We start from the raw sequence: 21,749 nt of genomic DNA on the forward strand, positions 1-21,749 counted from the left end.
GATGATAGTAGCAGAAGATGCAATTTCTACTCTGGTTGATCATTTCTCCATACCACCCACCAGGGTATACTGTGGCCATACCTGAGCTCAGACAGTGGACAGTGGGTCACACCCTGGCCCACAGACACTGGCCACCCAGCTCAAACAACTCCACATCAGTTCCTCATTCCAGCGTCAGACAGACAGTGCCATTGATGGAGAAGTATCTAGCACTGAAGCCTTTGATCAAATCCAGCAGATAATTGACTCAATCCCCCCCCCTCCCACGCTTAAAATATAGGCAAAAGGGGAATCGAAGGGGATGGGGAAAGGGCAGGGCAAGTTGAGGGAGGTGCAAGAGGCAGAATTGGGATGTAGTGGGGGAAGCTTGGTTCAGTAGGGTGAGGGCAAGGGGCAGTAAATTGAGTGAGAGGAAGGAGGAGGTCAGAAGTGGCAATATTTGGTTAGCTCTATGAAAGAGCTCGCGTGGCCAGGACGGAACAAATGGCCTCCTTCGATGCAACATCATCCTATCGAAAGGATGAATCTCACACAACAATGTCTGGGCATACATCGGGAGTGTGCAAACCATGACCAACAGGCGAGGCAAGCAGCCACGGGCAAGAAGCCACGGGCAAGAAGTGGGCCAACTCTGACCAGTGAAAGATAGTGTATCAATCATCTACAAATTTGGATGTGACCTCCTGTGTAATTGGTGGGATCGGGTGAACACTGATCTGGAATATTATAAAATATACTGGGACTGTTGTTCTGGGAGTCCAAAGAGATTTATCGCTCTGTCCTTTGGCTCCCCAGCGTATGCCTGAATAAAGGAAAGTGGTAAAAGTTACCTTGAGCACACAGACTGCATTATTCCTCTCACAGCACAATACATTGTCTTCATAAACTGGGAGGGTTCGGGAGAAAGTGCCTTTGTGAAAGGGTGGGGATTTGGATGGAGTAATGTGTCATAGAGTCAAGAGTGTGGTGCTGAAAAAGCACAGCAGGTTAGGCAGCATCCAAGGAGCGTGTCTAATAGAGTCGTTACAGCACAGAAGAAGGCTATTTGGTATGGTTTTTAACTAAGTCTCCAACTTACCTCAGAGTTCAACAGGATCTTGATCAGATGGGCCAATAGGCCAAGGAATGGCAGATAGAGTTTAATTTAGATAAATGTGAGGTGCTGCAAATCAGGGCAGGATGTATACACTTAATAGTAAGGTCCTGCTGAACAAAGAGAGCTTGGAGTGCAGGATCATAGTTCTTTAACATTGAGTCACAGGTAGACAGGATAGTGAAGTTTGGTACGCTTGCTTTATTGTTCAGTGCATTGAGTATAGGAGTTGGGAGGTCATGATGCAGCTATACAGGACATTGGTTAGGACACTTTTAGAATACTGCATTCAATTCTGGTCTCCCTGCTATAGGAAGGATGTTATGAAACTTGAAAGGGTTCAAAAAAAGACTCACAAGGATGTTGCTGGGGTTGGAGGGTTTGAACTATCGGGAGAGGCTGAACATGCTTGGGCTGTTTTCCATGGAGCATCAGAGGCTGACCTTATAGAGGTTTACAAAATCATGAGAGGCAAAGATAGGGTGAATGGCCAAGGTCTTTTCCCCAGGATAGGGAAGTCTATAATTACAAGGCATAGGTTTAAAGTGAGAGGAGGAAGATTTAAAAACGATCTAAGGGGCAACTTTTTCACACAGAGGGTGGTGCGTGTATGGAATTAGCTGCCAGAGGAAGTGGTGCAAGAGATAGTGGTGGAATACTTACAATATTTAAAAGGCATCTGGATGAATAGGAAGGATTTAGAGGGGTATGGGCCAAGTGCTGGCACATGGGACCAGATTAATTTAGGATATCTGTTTGGCATGGAGGAGTTGGGCTGAAGGGTCTTTCCATGCTGTACGTCTCTGACTCTATGACTCTTTCAGAAGGTGCTGATTGACGGTGGAATACTGGTTAATGTATCTGCTCCCTGGCACATCTCACCATTGTTTATCCAGGACACTGATGGAAGGCTGTTCAGACAGAGCAATCTGTCAGTCAACATCCTCTTCTGTTACATCTGCACATCTCTGTTAAGAACAGGGACAAGAATTTGACTGATATTCCTCCATCGAATGATATGAGAGTGATTATTGTTCCTATTTCATAATTACCATGATAATGACTGACCAGTCCAGACAGGACAGTTAATCCTGGAATCAAGCCTTTTTGGCCAGGCAGGAATCATGATGCATTGACCAACCATGCTTCCCCAAAGGACAAAGGAGACACTATTTGATTGTCATAACCTCCCAATGAAACAACACTGGATGCCAGGAAGATTGACAGATAAAAGAAAAATGAAGAGAGAAATAGTAGTCCTTTCCTGTCAGCTATAATTTTGCTTTATGATTTTTCATTTCTTTTCAGATGTTGTTCCTCCAGACTCTCTAAGGGGAAAGTCCAACACAACTGACAAAAATTAAAACCAGACTGAGAAAATGTTGAAACACAGAGACAAGCAAGGTTTGTGTCTGCTCTTCATTGCCAAGGAGTGATTTATTGTGTTTCAGTAACAACCAAACATCCATTGTGTTTTAGCCTCCAAACCTCCTCTTCCTGAACATCCCTTTATACATTCCTCTCCACATCCAGAATAAAGTGCCTGTACTCTTTTAAACAGAGGGTATGCTACACTGTTCCCCCTCGAACACCCAGGACAGGGACAGCATGGGATTAGATACAGAGTAAAGCTTCCTCTACACTGTCGCCCCATCAAACACTCCCAGGACAGGGACAGCATGGGGTTAGATACAGAGTAAAGCTCCCTCTACACTGATCCCCCATCAAACACTCCCAGGACAGGGACAGCACGGGATTAGATACAGAGTAAAGCTTCCTCTACACTGGCCCCCCATCAAACACTCTCAGGACAGGGACAGCATGGGGTTAGATACAGAGTAAAGCTCTCTCTACCCTGTCGCCCCATTAAACACTCCCAGGACAGGGGCAGCATGGGGTTAGATAGAGAGTAAAGCTCTCACTACACTGTCCCCATCAAACACTCCCAGGACAGGGACAGCATGGGGTTAGATACAGAGTAAAGCTCTCTCTACCCTGTCGCCCCATCAAACACTCCCAGGACAGGGGCAGCATGGGGTTAGATACAGAGTAAAGCTCCCTCTACACTACCCCCCCATCAAACACTCCCAGCACAGGGACAGCACGGGGTTAGATACAGAGTAAAGCTTTCTCTACACTGTCCCCTCATCAAACTCCCAGAACAGGGATAGCATAGGGTTAGAGCCAGAGTTAAGCTCTCTCTACACTTCCCCTCCCCCCCGCCACATCAAACACTCCCAGGACAGAACAGCATGGGATTAGATACAGAGTAAAGCTCCCTCTTTTAAACTGAAAATAAAGTTTTCTATACACAGGTTCTTGACTGGTAAGGAGAATCAAAGGTTACAGGGAGAAGGCAGGAGAATGAGATTGAGAAACATATCAGCCATGATTGAAAGGTGGAGAACACTCATTTGGCCAAATGACCAAATTCTGCTCCGATACCTTACGGTCTGATGGATATGGAGAAGCTTTTCCAACTCGTAAATGGGTTGAGAAGGAGAGGGCAGAGATTTATAGTAAAAGAGATGTAACCGAAACCTTTAGTGCGGTGAGTGGTAATTGCCTGGATTGCAGTGCTGGAGAATATGGAGGACGCAGGTTCAAGCGAAGCTCTCAAAGGGAAGGTACACTGTAATTCCAAAAAGAAATACTATTCAAGGTCATGGGGAGAAGGCAGGGGAGAATGGCACTAACTGACCTGCTCAATCCGAGAGCCAGTGCAGACCAAATGGATCAAATGACGTCCTTCAGCGCTGGAACATTTGTTATTCCCTTGTTTAAGAAGGTCAAAGGGGTAACCCAGGAAATTACAGGCTGGCAAACCTTACATCAGTGGTAGGGACATTATTGGACAAGTTCCTTAGGGACAGGATTCTGTCGCATTTGGAAAAGATTGGACTTACGAGAGATAATCAGTATAACTTTCTGTGGAGGAGGCATCTCACAAATTTGATTGAGTTTTTTGAGGAAGTGATGATGATAATTAATGAGGGGAGGGCAATAGAAGTTGTCAACGTGGACTTTCCTGAAGCATTTGTCAAGGTCCCTCGTGGTAGGCTTGTCCGGCAGCGTAGAGTCGAGCAGGCGTAGCAGCACAGACTTGAGTAGGCCTGGCAGTGTGAACTCGAACAGGTCCAGCTGCGTAGATTTGTGTAGACCCAGCAGCACAGACTCGAGTAGGCCCAGCAGCGTGGACCCCAGTAGGTCCGGCTGCGCAGACTCAAGTAGGCCCAGCAGTTTGGACTCATGGTGGCAGCATTAGGTTCCTGGCAGTGTCTGCATCCAACGCAGATTCATGGAAGCAGTAGCAGAGGTGAGTTTGAGTCCAGTATGAGACCCAGCAGCAGGTGCATTAGTGAGGTGGGTCTGAAACAGACTCATGGCGACGACAGAGTCAAGTTTAGGCCGGTGTGGTACCTGGCAGCTTTGAGACCATCTGCATTGATGAGGTCCAGTGAGGACTGAGGCGAGGGCTTCAATGGAGATGAGATGGCATCAAAGAGTGGTGACTATCGTTCGAACAGGGACGGTGTGGCAAAGGGGACTCGTGCTTGGCCACCGGCTCCATTGTTCAGTATTACCTTTAGCTGGGATCATTACAAGACTTGAACACACAGATTTGTGTCTCAACTGAGTCACAGATGAACGTATTTGTGCTAACAAAGCCCCCTGTCCCAGCTACTCCTCAGAGGCACATGTCAACCATCGTGTCGTGAAGGAGCAATGTAAAATTTCAATATTGACTTACTGAGGAATGGCAGAACTGCCTTAAGAGCTTGGATGGCCTCTTCCTGATCCTGTCTTGGCCAGAGTAAGGCAGTGCTAAAGGTCATAGAGAAGCCCTGCAGTGCCTTGTTGGGTAGATGAACTGAATGTTCTGTGATCAGCCGTCACTTTACAGCTAAGCCGGGGGTTGGAGTGAAACATTTCACCTCAGTGAGAAACATTTGTGCTCATCATGTCTACCTACTAAAACGTATTGGTAAGTGTGGGTGTTGGAACAGGTTCAGACCTCCACATTTGCTGCCATGCTGGCACTGAGACACGCATAGAACAGACTCAAAGGGCCAAGTGGCCTACCACAGTTTCTCGGTTCTACATTTCAATGTCAAAGCACCAAAGAATGCCTGGGATTGGATCCCTCTCAACTGGCAGCACCATCCGGAGGCAAGGAAATGAATACCCACTGGTATCTTGGGGTCTTTAAATTGAGTGAGCTCATTGCTGAAGATCAGATACATTGGACGAACACTGTCAAACACAAAATCATGTCGGCCTAATGCATTCTATATACAACAACAACACTTTGAACAGCTACATAGCCGATGATAGGAGGAAGTGGAGTGGGAATCTGTTTACGAGATAGGATTGAAAGTGCTGAGTGATGTAAGATGAAAGAGTTTGTCCTAAATTGTGGGGAAAGAAAGCTGCAGGCCAAGAGGAGGGCTGGGGGTTGGCAGGGAGTGAAGGGCAGAGGTTTACCCGAAGGAGCAAGGTCATGTGAAGGAGAGTTTTCAAATTTAAATCTCGACTCACTGACTAACTAAAGCTGCAGCATCGTAACAGCTATCTCCGAATGCTTTAATTTGCAATCACTCACACTGTCTCACAACTCACTCGGGTAAAACAGATGTTTAAATAGTGCAGTGGGACATGCAGTACATCAGATTCTGTCACCGTTTTATCCAGTTGCATCTGTTTTGGTTTATCTAATTGGTAAATTGCTTTATGCCTCTGATGATGAGACACTGAGCTGAGGGGAATTACCTGGAGGTTTCCACTCTTTGGAAATGGCACATCAAGCAAGATCCCACTCTTTCAGGCTACGTCCAGCGAGTTTTGGTGGAGGGCTGACTAGGAAGGGTTTGTACTGAACCTTACTTTAAATTTACAGTTTAGAAACTGGCCATTTGGCCCAGCTGCTTTGTGCTGGTGCTCTTGCTCTCCATAAACCTTCTCCCATTCCACCCCATCACCTTCCCATCCATCCTACCAATCCTCCTCCCTCTTAAAAGTACTAATACAACTTCCTTAAACAGGGAATCCCATATTCTGACATTCTCTGGCTGATGAGGTTTTTCCTAAATTCCTCTGTTGGATTTATTAGTGATTATTTTATATCAGGAAGGGAATGAGTGGAATGGTGATGATAGAATAGAATAGAATAACCGTCATTGTCACTCTGCCTCCGCCGTGGGACCCAGCCAGGAATCAGCCCACTCTCTCCACCTCCGCCGTGGGACCCAGCCAGGAATCAGCCCACTCTCTCCACCCCGCCGTGGGACCCAGCCAGGAATTAGCTCACTCGCTCCACCTCCGCCGTGGGACCCAGCCAGGAATCAGCTCACTCGCTCCACCTCCACCGTGGGACCCAGCCAGGAATCAGCCCACTCTCTCCACCTCCACCATGGGACCCAGCCAGGAATCAGCCCACTCGCTCCACCTCCACCATGGGACCCAGCCAGGAATCAGCCCACTCGCTCCACCTCCACCGTGGGACCCAGCCAGGAATCAGCCCACTCTCTCCACCTCCACCATGGGACCCAGCCAGGAATCAGCCCACTCTCTCCACCTCCACCGTGGGACCCAGCCAGGAATCAGCCCACTCTCTCCACCTCCACCGTGGGACCCAGCCAGGAATCAGCCCACTCTCTCCACCTCCACCGTGGGACCCAGCCAGGAATCAGCCCACTCTCTCCACCTCCGCCGTGGGACCCAGCCAGGAATCAGCCCACTCGCTCCACCTCCGCCGTGGGACCCAGCCAGGAATCAGCCCACTCTCTCCACTTCCACCGTGGGACCCAGCCAGGAATCAGCCCACTCGCTCCACCTCCACCGAGGGACCTAGCCTGTGCTCGTTCCATCGCGGGACTGAGCCTGTGCTCGCTCCATCGTGAGACTGAGCCTGTGCTCGCTCCGCTGTGGGACTGAGCCTGTACTCCCCCCGCCGTGGGACTGAGCCTGTGCTCCCCCCGCCGTGGGACTGAGCCTGTGCTCCCCCCGCCGTGGGACTGAGCCTGTGCTCCCCCCGCCGTGGGACTGAGCCTGTGCTCCCTCCGCCGTGGGACTGAGCCTGTGCTCGCTCCGCCGTGGGACTGAGCCTGTGCTCCCCCCGCCGTGGGACTGAGCCTGTGCTCCCCCCGCCGAGGGACTGAGCCTGTGCTCCCCCCACCGTGGGACTGAGCCTGTGCTCGCTCCGCCGTGGGACTGAGCCTGTGCTCGCACCGCCGTGGGACTGAGCCTGTGCTCCCTCCATCGCGGGACTGAGCCTGTGCTCCCCCCGCCGTGGGACTGAGCCTGTGCTCCCCCCGCCGTGGGACTGAGCCTGTGCTCCCCCCGCCGTGGGACTGAGCCTGTGCTCGCTCCATCGTGGGACTGAGCCTGTGCTCCCCCCGCCGTGGGACTGAGCCTGTGCTCCCTCCGCCGTGGGACTGAGCCTGTGCTCCTTCCACCGTGGGACTGAGCCTGTGCTCCCCCCGCCGTGGGACTGAGCCTGTGCTCCCTCCGCCGTGGGACTGAGCCTGTGCTCGCTCCGCCGTGGGACTGAGCCTGTGCTCCCCCCGCCGTGGGACTGAGCCTGTGCTCCCCCCGCCGAGGGACTGAGCCTGTGCTCCCCCCACCGTGGGACTGAGCCTGTGCTCGCTCCGCCGTGGGACTGAGCCTGTGCTCGCACCGCCGTGGGACTGAGCCTGTGCTCCCTCCATCGCGGGACTGAGCCTGTGCTCCCCCCGCCGTGGGACTGAGCCTGTGCTCCCCCCGCCGTGGGACTGAGCCTGTGCTCCCCCCGCCGTGGGACTGAGCCTGTGCTCCCCCCGCCGTGGGACTGAGCCTGTGCTCCCCCCGCCGTGGGACTGAGCCTCTGCTCGCTCAGCCGTGGGACTGAGCCTGTGCTCGCTCCGCCGTGGGACTGAGCCTGTGCTCCCCCCGCCGTGGGACTGAGCCTGTGCTCGCTCCGCCGTGGGACTGAGCCTGTGCTCCCTCCATCACGGGACTGAGCCTGTGCTCCCCCCGCCGTGGGACTGAGCCTCTGCTCGCTCAGCCGTGGGACTGAGCCTGTGCTCGCTCCGCCGTGGGACTGAGCCTGTGCTCGCTCCATCGTGGGACTGAGCCTGTGCTCCCCCCGCCGTGGGACTGAGCCTGTGCTCCCTCCATCGCGGGACTGAGCCTGTGCTCCCCCCGCCGTGGGACTGAGCCTGTGCTCCCCCCGCCGTGGGACTGAGCCTGTGCTCCCCCCGCCGTGGGACTGAGCCTGTGCTCGCTCCATCGTGGGACTGAGCCTGTGCTCCCCCCGCCGTGGGACTGAGCCTGTGCTCCCTCCGCCGTGGGACTGAGCCTGTGCTCCTTCCACCGTGGGACTGAGCCTGTGCTCCCCCCGCCGTGGGACTGAGCCTGTGCTCCCCCCGCCGTGGGACTGAGCCTGTGCCCGCTCCGCCGTGGGACTGAGCCTGTGCTCCCCCCGCCGTGGGACTGAGCCTGTGCTCCCCCCGCCGTGGGACTGAGCCTCTGCTCGCTCAGCCGTGGGACTGAGCCTGTGCTCGCTCCGCCGTGGGACTGAGCCTGTGCTCCCCCCGCCGTGGGACTGAGCCTGTGCTCGCTCCGCCGTGGGACTGAGCCTGTGCTCCCCCCGCCGTGGGACTGAGCCTCTGCTCGCTCAGCCGTGGGACTGAGCCTGTGCTCGCTCCGCCGTGGGACTGAGCCTGTGCTCGCTCCATCGTGGGACTGAGCCTGTGCTCCCCCCGCCGTGGGACTGAGCCTGTGCTCGCTCCGCCGTGGGACTGAGCCTGTGCTCCCCCCGCCGTGGGACTGAGCCTGTGTTGCTCCGCCGTGGGACTGAGCCTGTGCTCCCTCCGCCGTGGGACTGAACCTGTGCTCCCTCCGCCGTGGGACTGACCCTGTGCTCCCCCCGCCGTGGGACTGAGCCTGTGCTCCCTCCACCGTGGGACTGAGCCTGTGCTCGCTCCATCACGGGACTGAGCCTGTGCTCCCTCCATCGCAGGACTGAGCCTGTGCTCGCTCCATCGCGGGACTGAGCCTGTGCTCCCCCCGCCGTGGGACTGAGCCTGTGCTCGCTCCATCGCGGGACTGAGCCTGTGCTCCCCCCGCCGTGGGACTGAGCCTGTGCTCGCTCCATCGCGGGATTGAGCCTGTGCTCGCTCCATCGCGGGATTGAGCCTGTGCTCGCTCCATCGCGGGATTGAGCCTGTGCTCGCTCCATCACGGGACTGAGCCTGTGCTCGCTCCATCGCGGGATTGAACCTGTGCTCGCTCCATCGCGGGATTGAGCCTGTGCTCCCTCCATCGCGGGACTGAGCCTGTGCTCGCTCCATCGCGGGACTGAGCCTGTGCTCGCTCCATCACGGGACTGAGCCTCTGCTCGCTCCGCCGTGGGACTGAGCCTGTGCTCGCTCCGCCGTGGGACTGAGCCTGTGCTCCCCCCGCCGTGGGACTGAGCCTGTGCTCGCTCCGCCGTGGGACTGAGCCTGTGCTCCCCCCGCCGTGGGACTGAGCCTCTGCTCGCTCAGCCGTGGGACTGAGCCTGTGCTCGCTCCGCCGTGGGACTGAGCCTGTGCTCGCTCCATCGTGGGACTGAGCCTGTGCTCCCCCCGCCGTGGGACTGAGCCTGTGCTCGCTCCGCCGTGGGACTGAGCCTGTGCTCCCCCCGCCGTGGGACTGAGCCTGTGTTGCTCCGCCGTGGGACTGAGCCTGTGCTCCCTCCGCCGTGGGACTGAACCTGTGCTCCCTCCGCCGTGGGACTGACCCTGTGCTCCCCCCGCCGTGGGACTGAGCCTGTGCTCCCTCCACCGTGGGACTGAGCCTGTGCTCGCTCCATCACGGGACTGAGCCTGTGCTCCCTCCATCGCAGGACTGAGCCTGTGCTCGCTCCATCACGGGACTGAGCCTGTGCTCCCCCCGCCGTGGGACTGAGCCTGTGCTCGCTCCATCGCGGGACTGAGCCTGTGCTCGCTCCATCGCGGGATTGAGCCTGTGCTCGCTCCATCGCGGGATTGAGCCTGTGCTCGCTCCATCGCGGGATTGAGCCTGTGCTCGCTCCATCACGGGACTGAGCCTGTGCTCGCTCCATCGCGGGATTGAACCTGTGCTCGCTCCATCGCGGGATTGAGCCTGTGCTCCCTCCATCGCGGGACTGAGCCTGTGCTCGCTCCATCGCGGGACTGAGCCTCTGCCCGCTCCATCGTGGGATTGAGCCTCTGCCCGCTCCATCGTGGGATTGAGCCTGTGCTCGCTCCATCACGGGATTGAGCCTGTGCTCGCTCCATCGTGGGACTGAGCCTGTGCTCACTCCGCAGTGGGACTGAGCCTGTGCTCGCTCCATCGCGGGATTGAGCCTCTGCTCGCTCCATCGCGGGATTGAGCCTCTGCTCGCTCCATCGCGGGACTGAACCTGTGCTCGCTCCATCGTGGGACTGAACCTGTGCTCGCTCCATCGCGGGATTGAGCCTGTGCTCGCTCCATCGTGGGACTGAGCCTCTGCTCGCTCCATCGCGGGATTGAGCCTGTGCTCGCTCCATCGTGGGACTGAACCTGTGCTCGCTCCATCGCGGGATTGAGCCTGTGCTCGCTCCATCGTGGGACTGAACCTGTGCTCGCTCCATCGCGGGATTGAGCCTGTGCTCGCTCCATCGCGGGACTGAGCCTGTGCTGGCTCCACCGTGGGACTGAGCCTGTGCTCGCTCCATCGCGGGATTGAGCCTGTGCTCGCTCCATCGCGGGACTGAGCCTGTGCTCGCTCCATCGCGGGATTGAGCCTGTGCTCGCTCCATCACGGGATTGAGCCTGTGCTCGCTCCATCGCGGGATTGAGCCTGTGCTCGCTCCATCGCGGGATTGAGCCTGTGCTCGCTCCATCGCGGGACTGAGCCTGTGCTCGCTCCGTCACGGGACTGAACCTGTGCTCGCTCCATCACGGGATTGAGCCTGTGCTCGCTCCATCGCGGGATTGAGCCTGTGCTCGCTCCATCGCGGGATTGAGCCTGTGCTCGTTCCATCGCGGGATTGAGCCTGTGCTCGCTCCATCGCGGGACTGAGCCTGTGCTCGTTCCATCGCGGGATTGAGCCTTTGCTCGCTCCATCGCGGGACTGAGCCTGTGCTCGCTCCATCACGGGATTGAGCCTGTGCTCGCTCCATCGCGGGACTGAGCCTGTGCTCGCTCCATCACGGGATTGAGCCTGTGCTCGCTCCATCGCGGGATTGAGCCTGTGCTCGCTCCATCGCGGGACTGAGCCTGTGCTCGCTCCATCGCGGGACTGAGCCTGTGCTCGCTCCATCGCGGGACTGAGCCTGTGCTCGTTCCATCGCGGGATTGAGCCTGTGCTCGCTCCATCGCGGGACTGAGCCTGTGCTCGCTCCATCGTGGGACTGAGCCTGTGCTCGCTTCATCGGGGGATTGAGCCTGTGCTCGCTCCGCCGTGGGACTGAGCCTCTCCTCTCTCCATCGCGGGATTGAGCCTGTGCTCGCTCCATCGCGGGATTGAGCCTGTGCTCGCTCCGCCGTGGGACTGAGCCTCTGCTCGCTCCATCGTGGCATTGAGTCTCTGCTCGCTCCATCGCGGCATTGAGCCTGAGCTCGCTCCATCGCGGGATTGAGCCTCTGCTCGCTCCATCGCGGGACTGAACCTGTGCTCGCTCCATCGTGGGACTGAACCTGTGCTCGCTCCATCGCGGGATTGAGCCTGTGCTCGCTCCATCGTGGGACTGAGCCTCTGCTCGCTCCATCGCGGGATTGAGCCTGTGCTCGCTCCATCGTGGGACTGAACCTGTGCTCGCTCCATCGCGGGATTGAGCCTGTGCTCGCTCCATCGTGGGACTGAACCTGTGCTCGCTCCATCGCGGGATTGAGCCTGTGCTCGCTCCATCGCGGGACTGAGCCTGTGCTGGCTCCACCGTGGGACTGGGCCTGTGCTCGCTCCATCGCGGGATTGAGCCTGTGCTCGCTCCATCGCGGGACTGAGCCTGTGCTCGCTCCATCGCGGGATTGAGCCTGTGCTCGCTCCATCACGGGATTGAGCCTGTGCTCGCTCCATCACGGGATTGAGCCTGTGCTCGCTCCATCGCGGGATTGAGCCTGTGCTCGCTCCATCACGGGATTGAGCCTGTGCTCGCTCCATCGCGGGATTGAGCCTGTGCTCGCTCCATCGCGGGACTGAACCTGTGCTCGCTCCATCGTGGGACTGAACCTGTGCTCGCTCCATCGCGGGATTGAGCCTGTGCTCGCTCCATCGTGGGACTGAGCCTCTGCTCGCTCCATCGCGGGATTGAGCCTGTGCTCGCTCCATCGTGGGACTGAACCTGTGCTCGCTCCATCGCGGGATTGAGCCTGTGCTCGCTCCATCGCGGGATTGAGCCTGTGCTCGCTCCATCGCGGGACTGAACCTGTGCTCGCTCCATCGTGGGACTGAACCTGTGCTCGCTCCATTGCGGGATTGAGCCTGTGCTCGCTCCATCGTGGGACTGAGCCTCTGCTCGCTCCATCGCGGGATTGAGCCTGTGCTCGCTCCATCGTGGGACTGAACCTGTGCTCGCTCCATCGCGGGATTGAGCCTGTGCTCGCTCCATCGCGGGATTGAGCCTGTGCTCGCTCCATCGCGGGATTGAGCCTGTGCTCGCTCCATCGTGGGACTGAACCTGTGCTCGCTCCATCGCGGGATTGAGCCTGTGCTCGCTCCATCGCGGGATTGAGCCTGTGCTCGCTCCACCGCGGGATTGAGCCTGTGCTCGCTCCATCGTGGGACTGAACCTGTGCTCGCTCCACCGCGGGATTGAGCCTGTGCTCGCTCCATCGTGGGACTGAACCTGTGCTCGCTCCATCGCGGGATTGAGCCTGTGCTCGCTCCATCGCGGGACTGAGCCTGTGCTGGCTCCACCGTGGGACTGAGCCTGTGCTCGCTCCATCGCGTGATTGAGCCTGTGCTCGCTCCATCGCGGGACTGAGCCTGTGCTCGCTCCATCGCGGGATTGAGCCTGTGCTCGCTCCATCGCGGGATTGAGCCTGTGCTCGCTCCATCACGGGATTGAGCCTGTGCTCGCTCCATCGCGGGATTGAGCCTGTGCTCGCTCCATCGCGGGATTGAGCCTGTGCTCGCTCCATCACGGGATTGAGCCTGTGCTCGCTCCATCACGGGATTGAGCCTGTGCTCGCTCCATCGCGGGATTGAGCCTGTGCTCGCTCCATCGCGGGATTGAGCCTGTGCTCGCTCCGCCGCAGGACTGAGCCTGTGCTCGCTCCGCCGCGGGACTGAGCCTGTGCTCGCTCCATCGCGGGATTGAGCCTGTGCTCGCTCCATCGCGGGATTGAGCCTGTGCTCGCTCCATCGCGGGATTGAGCCTGTGCTCGCTCCGCCGCGGGACTGAGCCTGTGCTCGCTCCATCGCGGCATTGAGCCTGTGCTCGCTCCATCGCGGGACTGAGCCTGTGCTCGCTCCATCGCGGCATTGAGCCTGTGCTCGCTCCATCGCGGGACTGAGCCTGTGCTCGCTCCATCGCGGGATTGAGCCTGTGCTCGCTCCATCGTGGGATTGAGCCTGATTTCGCTCCATCGCGGGATTGAGCCTGTGCTCGCTCCATCGCGGGATTGAGCCTGTGCTCGTTCCATCGCGGGATTGAGCCTGATTTCGCTCCATCGCGGGATTGAGCCTGTGCTCGCTCCATCGCGGGATTGAGCCTGTGCTCGCTCCGCCGTGGGACTGAGCCTGTGCTCGCTCCATCGCGGGACTGAGCCTGTGCTCGCTCCATCGCGGGACTGAGCCTGTGCTCGCTCCGCCGTGGGACTGAGCCTGTGCTCGCTCCATCGTGGGACTGAGCCTGTGCTCGCTCCACTGTGGGACTGAGCCTGTGCTCGCTCCATCGCGGGATTGAGCCTGTGCTCCCTCCGCCGTGGGACTGAGCCTGTGCTCGCTCCATCGCGGGATTGAGCCTGTGCTCGCTCCGTCACGGGACTGAACCTGTGCTCACTCCATCGCGGGATTGAGCCTGTGCTCGCTCCGCCGTGGGACTGAGCCTGTGCTTGCTCCATCGCGGGACTGAGCCTGTGCTCGCTCCATCGTGGCATTGAGCCTGTCCTCGCTCCATCGCGGGATTGAGCCTGTGCTCGCTCCATCGCGGGATTGAGCCTGTGCTCGCTCCATCACGGGACTGAACCTGTGCTCGCTCCATCGCGGGATTGAGCCTGTGCTCGCTCCATCACGGGATTGAGCCTGTGCTCGCTCCATCGCGGGATTGAGCCTGTGCTCGCTCCATCGCGGGATTGAGCCTGTGCTCGCTCCATCACGGGATTGAGCCTGTGCTCGCTCTATCGCGGGATTGAGCCTGTGCTCGCTCCATCGCGGGATTGAGCCTGTGCTCGCTCCATCGCGGGATTGAGCCTGTGCTCGCTCCATCACGGGATTGAGCCTGTGCTCGCTCTATCGCGGGATTGAGCCTGTGCTCGCTCCATCACGGGACTGAGCCTGTGCTCGCTCCATCACGGGATTGAGCCCGTGCTCGCTCCATCACGGGACTGAGCCTGTGCTCGCTCCATCACGGGACTGAGCCTGTGCTCGCTCCATCACGGGACTGAGCCTGTGCTCGCTCCATCACGGGATTGAGCCTGTGCTCGCTCCATCACGGGACTGAGCCTGTGCTCGCTCCATCACGGGACTGAGCCTGTGCTCGCTCCATCGCGGGACTGAGCCTGTGCTCGCTCCATCGCGGGACTGAGCCTGTGCTCGCTCCATCGCGGCATTGAGCCTGTGCTCGCTCCATCACGGGATTGAGCCTGTGCTCGCTCCATCGCGGGATTGAGTCTGTGCTCCCCCCGCCGCAGGACTGAGCCTCTGCTCGCTCCATCGCGGGATTGAGCCTGTGCTCGCTCCGCCGCGGGACTGAGCCTGTGCTCGCTCCATCGCGGGATTGAGCCTGTGCTCGCTCCATCACGGGATTGAGCCTCTGCTCGCTCCATCGCGGGACTGAGCCTGTGCTCGCTCCATCGCGGGATTGAGCCTGTGCTCGCTCCATCGCGGGATTGAGCCTGTGCTCGCTCCATCACGGGATTGAGCCTGTGCTCGCTCTATCGCGGGATTGAGCCTGTGCTCGCTCCATCGCGGGATTGAGCCTGTGCTCGCTCCATCGCGGGATTGAGCCTGTGCTCGCTCCATCGCGGGATTGAGCCTGTGCTCGCTCTATCGCGGGATTGAGCCTGTGCTCTCTCCATCGCGGGATTGAGCCTGTGCTCGCTCCATCGCGGGATTGAGCCTGTGCTCGCTCCGCCGTGGGACTGAGCCTCTGCTCGCTCCATCGTGGCATTGAGCCTCTGCTCGCTCCATCGCGGCATTGAGCCTGAGCTCGCTCCATCGCGGGATTGAGCCTCTGCTCGCTCCATCGCGGGACTGAACCTGTGCTCGCTCCATCGTGGGACTGAACCTGTGCTCGCTCCATCGCGGGATTGAGCCTGTGCTCGCTCCATCGTGGGACTGAGCCTCTGCTCGCTCCATCGCGGGATTGAGCCTGTGCTCGCTCCATCGTGGGACTGAACCTGTGCTCGCTCCATCGCGGGATTGAGCCTGTGCTCGCTCCATCGTGGGACTGAACCTGTGCTCGCTCCATCGCGGGATTGAGCCTGTGCTCGCTCCATCGCGGGATTGAGCCTGGGCTCGCTCCATCGCGGGATTGAGCCTGTGCTCGCTCCATCGCGGGACTGAGCCTGTGCTCGCTCCATCACGGGACTGAGCCTGTGCTCGCTCCATCACGGGATTGAGTCCGTGCTCGCTCCATCGCGGGATTGAGCCTGTGCTCGCTCCATCGCGGCATTGAGCCTGTGCTCGCTCCATCGCGGGATTGAGCCTGTGCTCGCTCCATCACGGGATTGAGCCTGTGCTCGCTCCATCGCGGGATTGAGCCTGTGCTCGCTCCATCGCGGGACTGAACCTGTGCTCGCTCCATCGTGGGACTGAACCTGTGCTCCCCCCGCCGCGGGACTGAGCCTCTGCTCGCTCCATCGCGGGATTGAGCCTGTGCTCGCTCCATCGCGGGATTGAGCCTGTGCTCGCTCCATCGCGGGATTGAGCCTGTGCTCGCTCCGCCGCGGGACTGAGCCTGTGCTCGCTCCATCGCGGGATTGAGCCTGTGCACGCTCCATCGCGGGATTGAGCCTCTGCTCGCTTCATCGCGGGACTGAGCCTGTGCTCGCTCCATCGCGGGATTGAGCCTGTGCTCGTTCCATCGCAGGATTGAGCCTGTGCTCGCTCCATCGCGGGATTGAGCCTGTGCTCGCTCCATCGCGGGATTGAACCTGTGCTCGCTCCGCCGCGGGATTGAGCCTGTGCTCCCTCCATCACGGGATTGAGTCTGTGCTCACTCCATCGCAGGACTGAGCCTGTGCTCGCTCCATCGCGGGACTGAGCCCGTGCTCGCTCCATCACGGGCTTGAGCCTGTGCTCGCTCCATCGGGGGATTGAGCCTGTGCTCGCTCCATCGCGGGATTGAGCCTGTGCTCGCTCCATCGCGGCATTGAGCCTGTGCTGCCTCCATCACGGGATTGAGCCCGTGCTCGCTCCATCGCGGGATTGAGCCTGTGCTCGCTCCATCGCGGAATTGAGCCTGTGCTCCCTCCATCACGGGATTGAGTCTGTGCTCGCTCCATCGCAGGACTGAGCCTGTGCTCGCTCCATCGCGGGACTGAGCCCGTGCTCGCTCCATCACGGGATTGAGCCTGTGCTCGCTCCATCACGGGACTGAGCCTGTGCTCGCTCCATCACGGGATTGAGCCCGTGCTCGCTCCATCGCGGGACTGAGCCTGTGCTCGCTCCATCGCGGGATTGAGCCTGTGCTCGCTCCATCGCGGGACTGAGCCTGTGCTCGCTCCATCACGGGACTGAGCCTGTGCTCGCTCCATCACGGGATTGAGCCCGTGCTCGCTCCATCGCGGCATTGAGCCTGTGCTCGCTCCATCGCGGGACTGAGCCTGTGCTCGCTCCATCGCGGGACTGAGCCTGTGCTCGCTCCATCGCGGCATTGAGCCTGTGCTCGCTCCATCACGGGATTGAGCCTGTGCTCGCTCCATCGCGGGATTGAGTCTGTGCTCCCCCCGCCGCAGGACTGAGCCTCTGCTCGCTCCATCGCGGGATTGAGCCTGTGCTCGCTCCGCCGCGGGACTGAGCCTGTGCTCGCTCCATCGCGGGATTGAGCCTGTGCTCGCTCCATCACGGGATTGAGCCTCTGCTCGCTCCATCGCGGGACTGAGCCTGTGCTCGCTCCATCGCGGGATTGAGCCTGTGCTCGCTCCATCGCGGGATTGAGCCTGTGCTCGCTCCATCACGGGATTGAGCCTGTGCTCGCTCTATCGCGGGATTGAGCCTGTGCTCGCTCCATCGCGGGATTGAGCCTGTGCTCGCTCCATCGCGGGATTGAGCCTGTGCTCGCTCCATCGCGGGATTGAGCCTGTGCTCGCTCCATCGCGGGATTGAGCCTGTGCTCGCTCTATCGCGGGATTGAGCCTGTGCTCGCTCTATCGCGGGATTGAGCCTGTGCTCGCTCCATCGCGGGATTGAGCCTGTGCTCGCTCCATCGCGGCATTGAGCCTGTGCTCGCTCCGCCGTGGGACTGAGCCTGTGCTCCCTCCGCCGTGGGATTGAGCCTGTGCTCGCTCCATCGCGGAATTGAGCCTGTGCTCGCTCCATCGCGGAATTGAGCCTGTGCTCCCTCCATCACGGGATTGAGCCTGTGCTCGCTCCATCGCAGGACTGAGCCTGTGCTCGCTCCATCGCGGGATTGAGCCTGTGCTCGCTCCATCGTGGGACTGAGCCTGTGCTCGCTCCATCGCGGGATTGAGCCTGTGCTCGCTCCATCGCGGGATTGAGCCTGTGCTCGCTCCATCGCGGCATTGAGCCTGTGCTCCCTCCATCACGGGATTGAGCCCGTGCTCGCTCCATCGCGGGATTGAGCCTGTGCTCGCTCCATCGCGGGATTGAGCCTGTGCTCGCTCCATCGCGGGACTGAGCCTGTGCTCGCTCCATCACGGGACTGAGCCTGTGCTCGCTCCATCACGGGATTGAGCCCGTGCTCGCTCCATCGCGGGACTGAGCCTGTGCTCGCTCCATCGCGGCATTGAGCCTGTGCTCGCTCCATCGCGGGATTGAGCCTGTGCTCGCTCCATCACGGGACTGAGCCTGTGCTCGCTCCGCCGCGGGATTGAGCCTGTGCTCGCTCCATCGCGGGATTGAGCCTGTGCTCGCTCCATCGCGGGATTGAGCCTGTGCTCCCCCCGCCGCGGGACTGAGCCTCTGCTCGCTCCATCGCGGGATTGAGCCTGTGCTCGCTCCATCGCGGGATTGAGCCTGTGCTCGCTCCATCGCGGGATTGATCCTGTGCTCGCTCCGCCGCGGGACTGAGCCTGTGCTCGCTCCATCGCGGGATTGAGCCTGTGCTCGCTCCATCGCGGGATTGAGCCTCTGCTCGCTTCATCGCGGGACTGAGCCTGTGCTCGCTCCATCGCGGGATTGAGCCTGTGCTCGTTCCATCGCGGGATTGAGCCTGTGCTCGCTCCATCGCGGGATTGAGCCTGTGCTCGCTCCATCGCGGGATTGAGCCTGTGCTCGCTCCGCCGCGGGATTGAGCCTGTGCTCGCTCCGCCGCGGGACTGAGCCTGTGCTCGCTCCGTCACGGGACTGAGCCTGTGCTCGCTCTGCCGCGGGACTGAGCCTGTGCTCCCTCCATCGCGGGACTGAGCCTGTGCTCGCTCTGCCGCGGGACTGAGCCTGTGCTCCCTCCATCGCGGGACTGAGCCTGTGCTCGCTCCATCGCCGGACTGAGCCTCTGCTCGCTCCATCGCGGGACTGAGCCTCTGCTCGCTCCATCGCGGGATTGAGCCTGTGCTCGCTCCATCGTGGGATTGAGCCTGTGCTCGCTCCGCCGTGGGACTGAGCCTGTGCTCGCTCCATCGCGGGATTGAGCCTCTGCTCACTCCATCGCGGGACTGAGCCTGTGCTCGCTCCGCCGTGGGACTGAGCCTCTGCTCGCTCCATCGCGGGATTGAGCCTGTGCTCGCTCCATCGCGGGACTGAGCCTCTGCTCGCTCCATCACGGGACTGAGCCTGTGCTCGCTCCATCGCGGGACTGAGCCTGTGCTCGCTCCATCGCGGGATTGAGCCTGTGCTCGCTCCATCGCGGGACTGAGCCTGTGCTCGCTCCGCCGCGGGACTGAGCCTGTGCTCGCTCCATCGCGGGATTGAGCCTGTGCTCGCTCCATCGCGGGACTGAGCCTCTGCTCGCTCCATCGCGGGACTGAGCCTGTGCTCGCTCCGCCGTGGGACCTAGCCTGTGCTCGCTCCATCGCGGGACTGAACCTGTGCTCGCTCCATCACGGGACTGAACCTGTGCTCGCTCCATAACGGGACTGAACCTGTGCTCGCTCCATCGCGGGATTGAGCGTGTGCTCGCTCCATCGGGGGACTGAACCTGTGCTCTCTCCATCACGGGACTGAACCTGTGCTCGCTCCATAACGGGACTGAACCTGTGCTCGCTCCATCGCGGGATTGAGCGTGTGCTCGCTCCATCGCGGGACTGAACCTGTGCTCGCTCCATCACGGGACTGAACCTGTGCTCGCTCCATCACGGGACTGAACCTGTGCTCGCTCCATCGCGGGATTGAGCGTGTGCTCGCTCCATCGCGGGATTGAGCCTGTGCTCGCTCCATCGCGGGATTGAGCCTGTGCTCGCTCCATCGTGGGATTGAGCCTGTGCTCGCTCCGCCGTGGGACTGAGCCTGTGCTCGCTCCATCGCGGGATTGAGCCTGTGCTCGCTCCATCGTGGGATTGAGCCTGTGCTCGCTCCGCCGTGGGACTGAGCCTGTGCTCGCTCCATCGCGGGATTGAGCCTCTGCTCACTCCATCGCGGGACTGAGCCTGTGCTCGCTCCGCCGTGGGACTGAGCCTCTGCTCGCTCCATCGCGGGATTGAGCCTGTGCTCGCTCCATCGCGGGACTGAGCCTCTGCTCGCTCCATCACGGGACTGAGCCTGTGCTCGCTCCATCGCGGGACTGAGCCTGTGCTCGCTCCATCGCGGGATTGAGCCTGTGCTCGCTCCATCGCGGGACTGAGCCTGTGCTCGCTCCGCCGCGGGACTGAGCCTGTGCTCGCTCCATCGCGGGATTGAGCCTGTGCTCGCTCCATCGCGGGACTGAGCCTCTGCTCGCTCCATCGCGGGACTGAGCCTGTGCTCGCTCCGCCGTGGGACCTAGCCTGTGCTCGCTCCATCGCGGGACTGAACCTGTGCTCGCTCCATCACGGGACTGAACCTGTGCTCGCTCCATAACGGGACTGAACCTGTGCTCGCTCCATCGCGGGATTGAGCGTGTGCTCGCTCCATCGGGGGACTGAACCTGTGCTCTCTCCATCACGGGACTGAACCTGTGCTCGCTCCATAACGGGACTGAACCTGTGCTCGCTCCATCGCGGGATTGAGCGTGTGCTCGCTCCATCGCGGGACTGAACCTGTGCTCGCTCCATCACGGGACTGAACCTGTGCTCGCTCCATCACGGGACTGAACCTGTGCTCGCTCCATCGCGGGATTGAGCGTGTGCTCGCTCCATCGCGGGATTGAGCCTGTGCTCGCTCCATCGCGGGATTGAGCCTGTGCTCGCTCCATCGCGGGATTGAGCCTGTGCTCGCTCCCTCGCGGGACTGAGCCTGTGCTCGCTCCATCGTGGGATTGAGCCTGTGCTCGCTCCATCGCGGCATTGAGCCTGTGCTCCCTCCATCGCGGGATTGAGCCTGTGCTCGCTCCATCGCGGGACTGAGCCTGTGCTCGCTCCATCGCGGGATTGAGCCTGTGCTCGCTCCATCGTGGGATTGAGCCTGTGCTCGCTCCATCGCGGGATTGAGCCTGTGCTCGCTCCATCGTGGGATTGAGCCTGTGCTCGCTCCATCGCGGCATTGAGCCTGTGCTCGCTCCATCGCGGGATTGAGCCTGTGCTCGCTCCACCGCGGGACTGAACCTGTGCTCGCTCCATCGCGGGATTGAGACTGTGCTCGCTCCATCACGGGATTGAGCCTGTGCTCGCTCCGCCGTGGGACTGAGCCTCTGCTCGCTCCATCACGGGATTGAGCCTCTGCTCGCTCCATCGCGGGACTGAGCCTGTGCTCGCTCCATCGCGGGATTGAGCCTGTGCTCGCTCCATCGCGGGATTGAGCCTGTGCTCGCTCCATCGCGGGATTGAGCCTGTGCTCGCTCCACCGCGGGACTGAACCTGTGCTCGCTCCATTGCGTGATTGAGCCAGTGCTTGCTCTGTCGTGGGACTGACCTTGTGCTCGCTCCACCATGGGACTTAGCCGTGGGACTGAGCCCATGCTCACTCCTCCGTGGGACTCATAAACGGATGATCCAGAGCTCCAGGCGACTGTTCAGGTTTTTAAACTGTAATGGAATTAACGGTCCGCTGAGCAGACCGTTGAGTGTAGCTGAGTCCACAAGTGGATCCGCCATGGTTGTGCTGAATGTGTGTGGGAACTTACTGTGTGTGAATTGGTTGCTGGTTCCTATTTGCAACAATAACTGATGCAGCAAGCATACTGATGCTGTGAAACTTTTAAAGGGTTCAGAAAAGATTTACAAGGATGTTATCAGCGTTAGAGGATCTGGATGGGTAAATGAATGGGAAGG

General features: G+C 59.9%; 1 protein-coding gene across 5 annotated transcripts in view; it reads left to right on the top strand.

The window, feature by feature from the left end:
- Nucleotides 1–21,749, top strand: part of LOC122543809 (uncharacterized) — a 953,710-nt gene that overhangs the window by 917,653 nt on the left and 14,308 nt on the right. For all 5 annotated transcript variants that reach the window (XM_043682599.2, XM_087983745.1, XM_087983746.1 and 2 more), the window contains one exon: nucleotides 2,402–2,497. In XM_043682599.2, coding sequence (XP_043538534.2) covers nucleotides 2,402–2,457 — 56 coding nt within the window. In that variant the 3' untranslated portion in view covers nucleotides 2,458–2,497. The remainder of the gene's footprint in view (nucleotides 1–2,401; nucleotides 2,498–21,749) is intronic.

Source organism: Chiloscyllium plagiosum, unplaced genomic scaffold (assembly GCF_037043375.1).
Source record: "Chiloscyllium plagiosum isolate Xiang-an unplaced genomic scaffold, Cpla_swu_hap1 HiC_scaffold_46, whole genome shotgun sequence".
Classification (NCBI taxonomy): Eukaryota; Metazoa; Chordata; class Chondrichthyes; order Orectolobiformes; family Hemiscylliidae; genus Chiloscyllium; species Chiloscyllium plagiosum.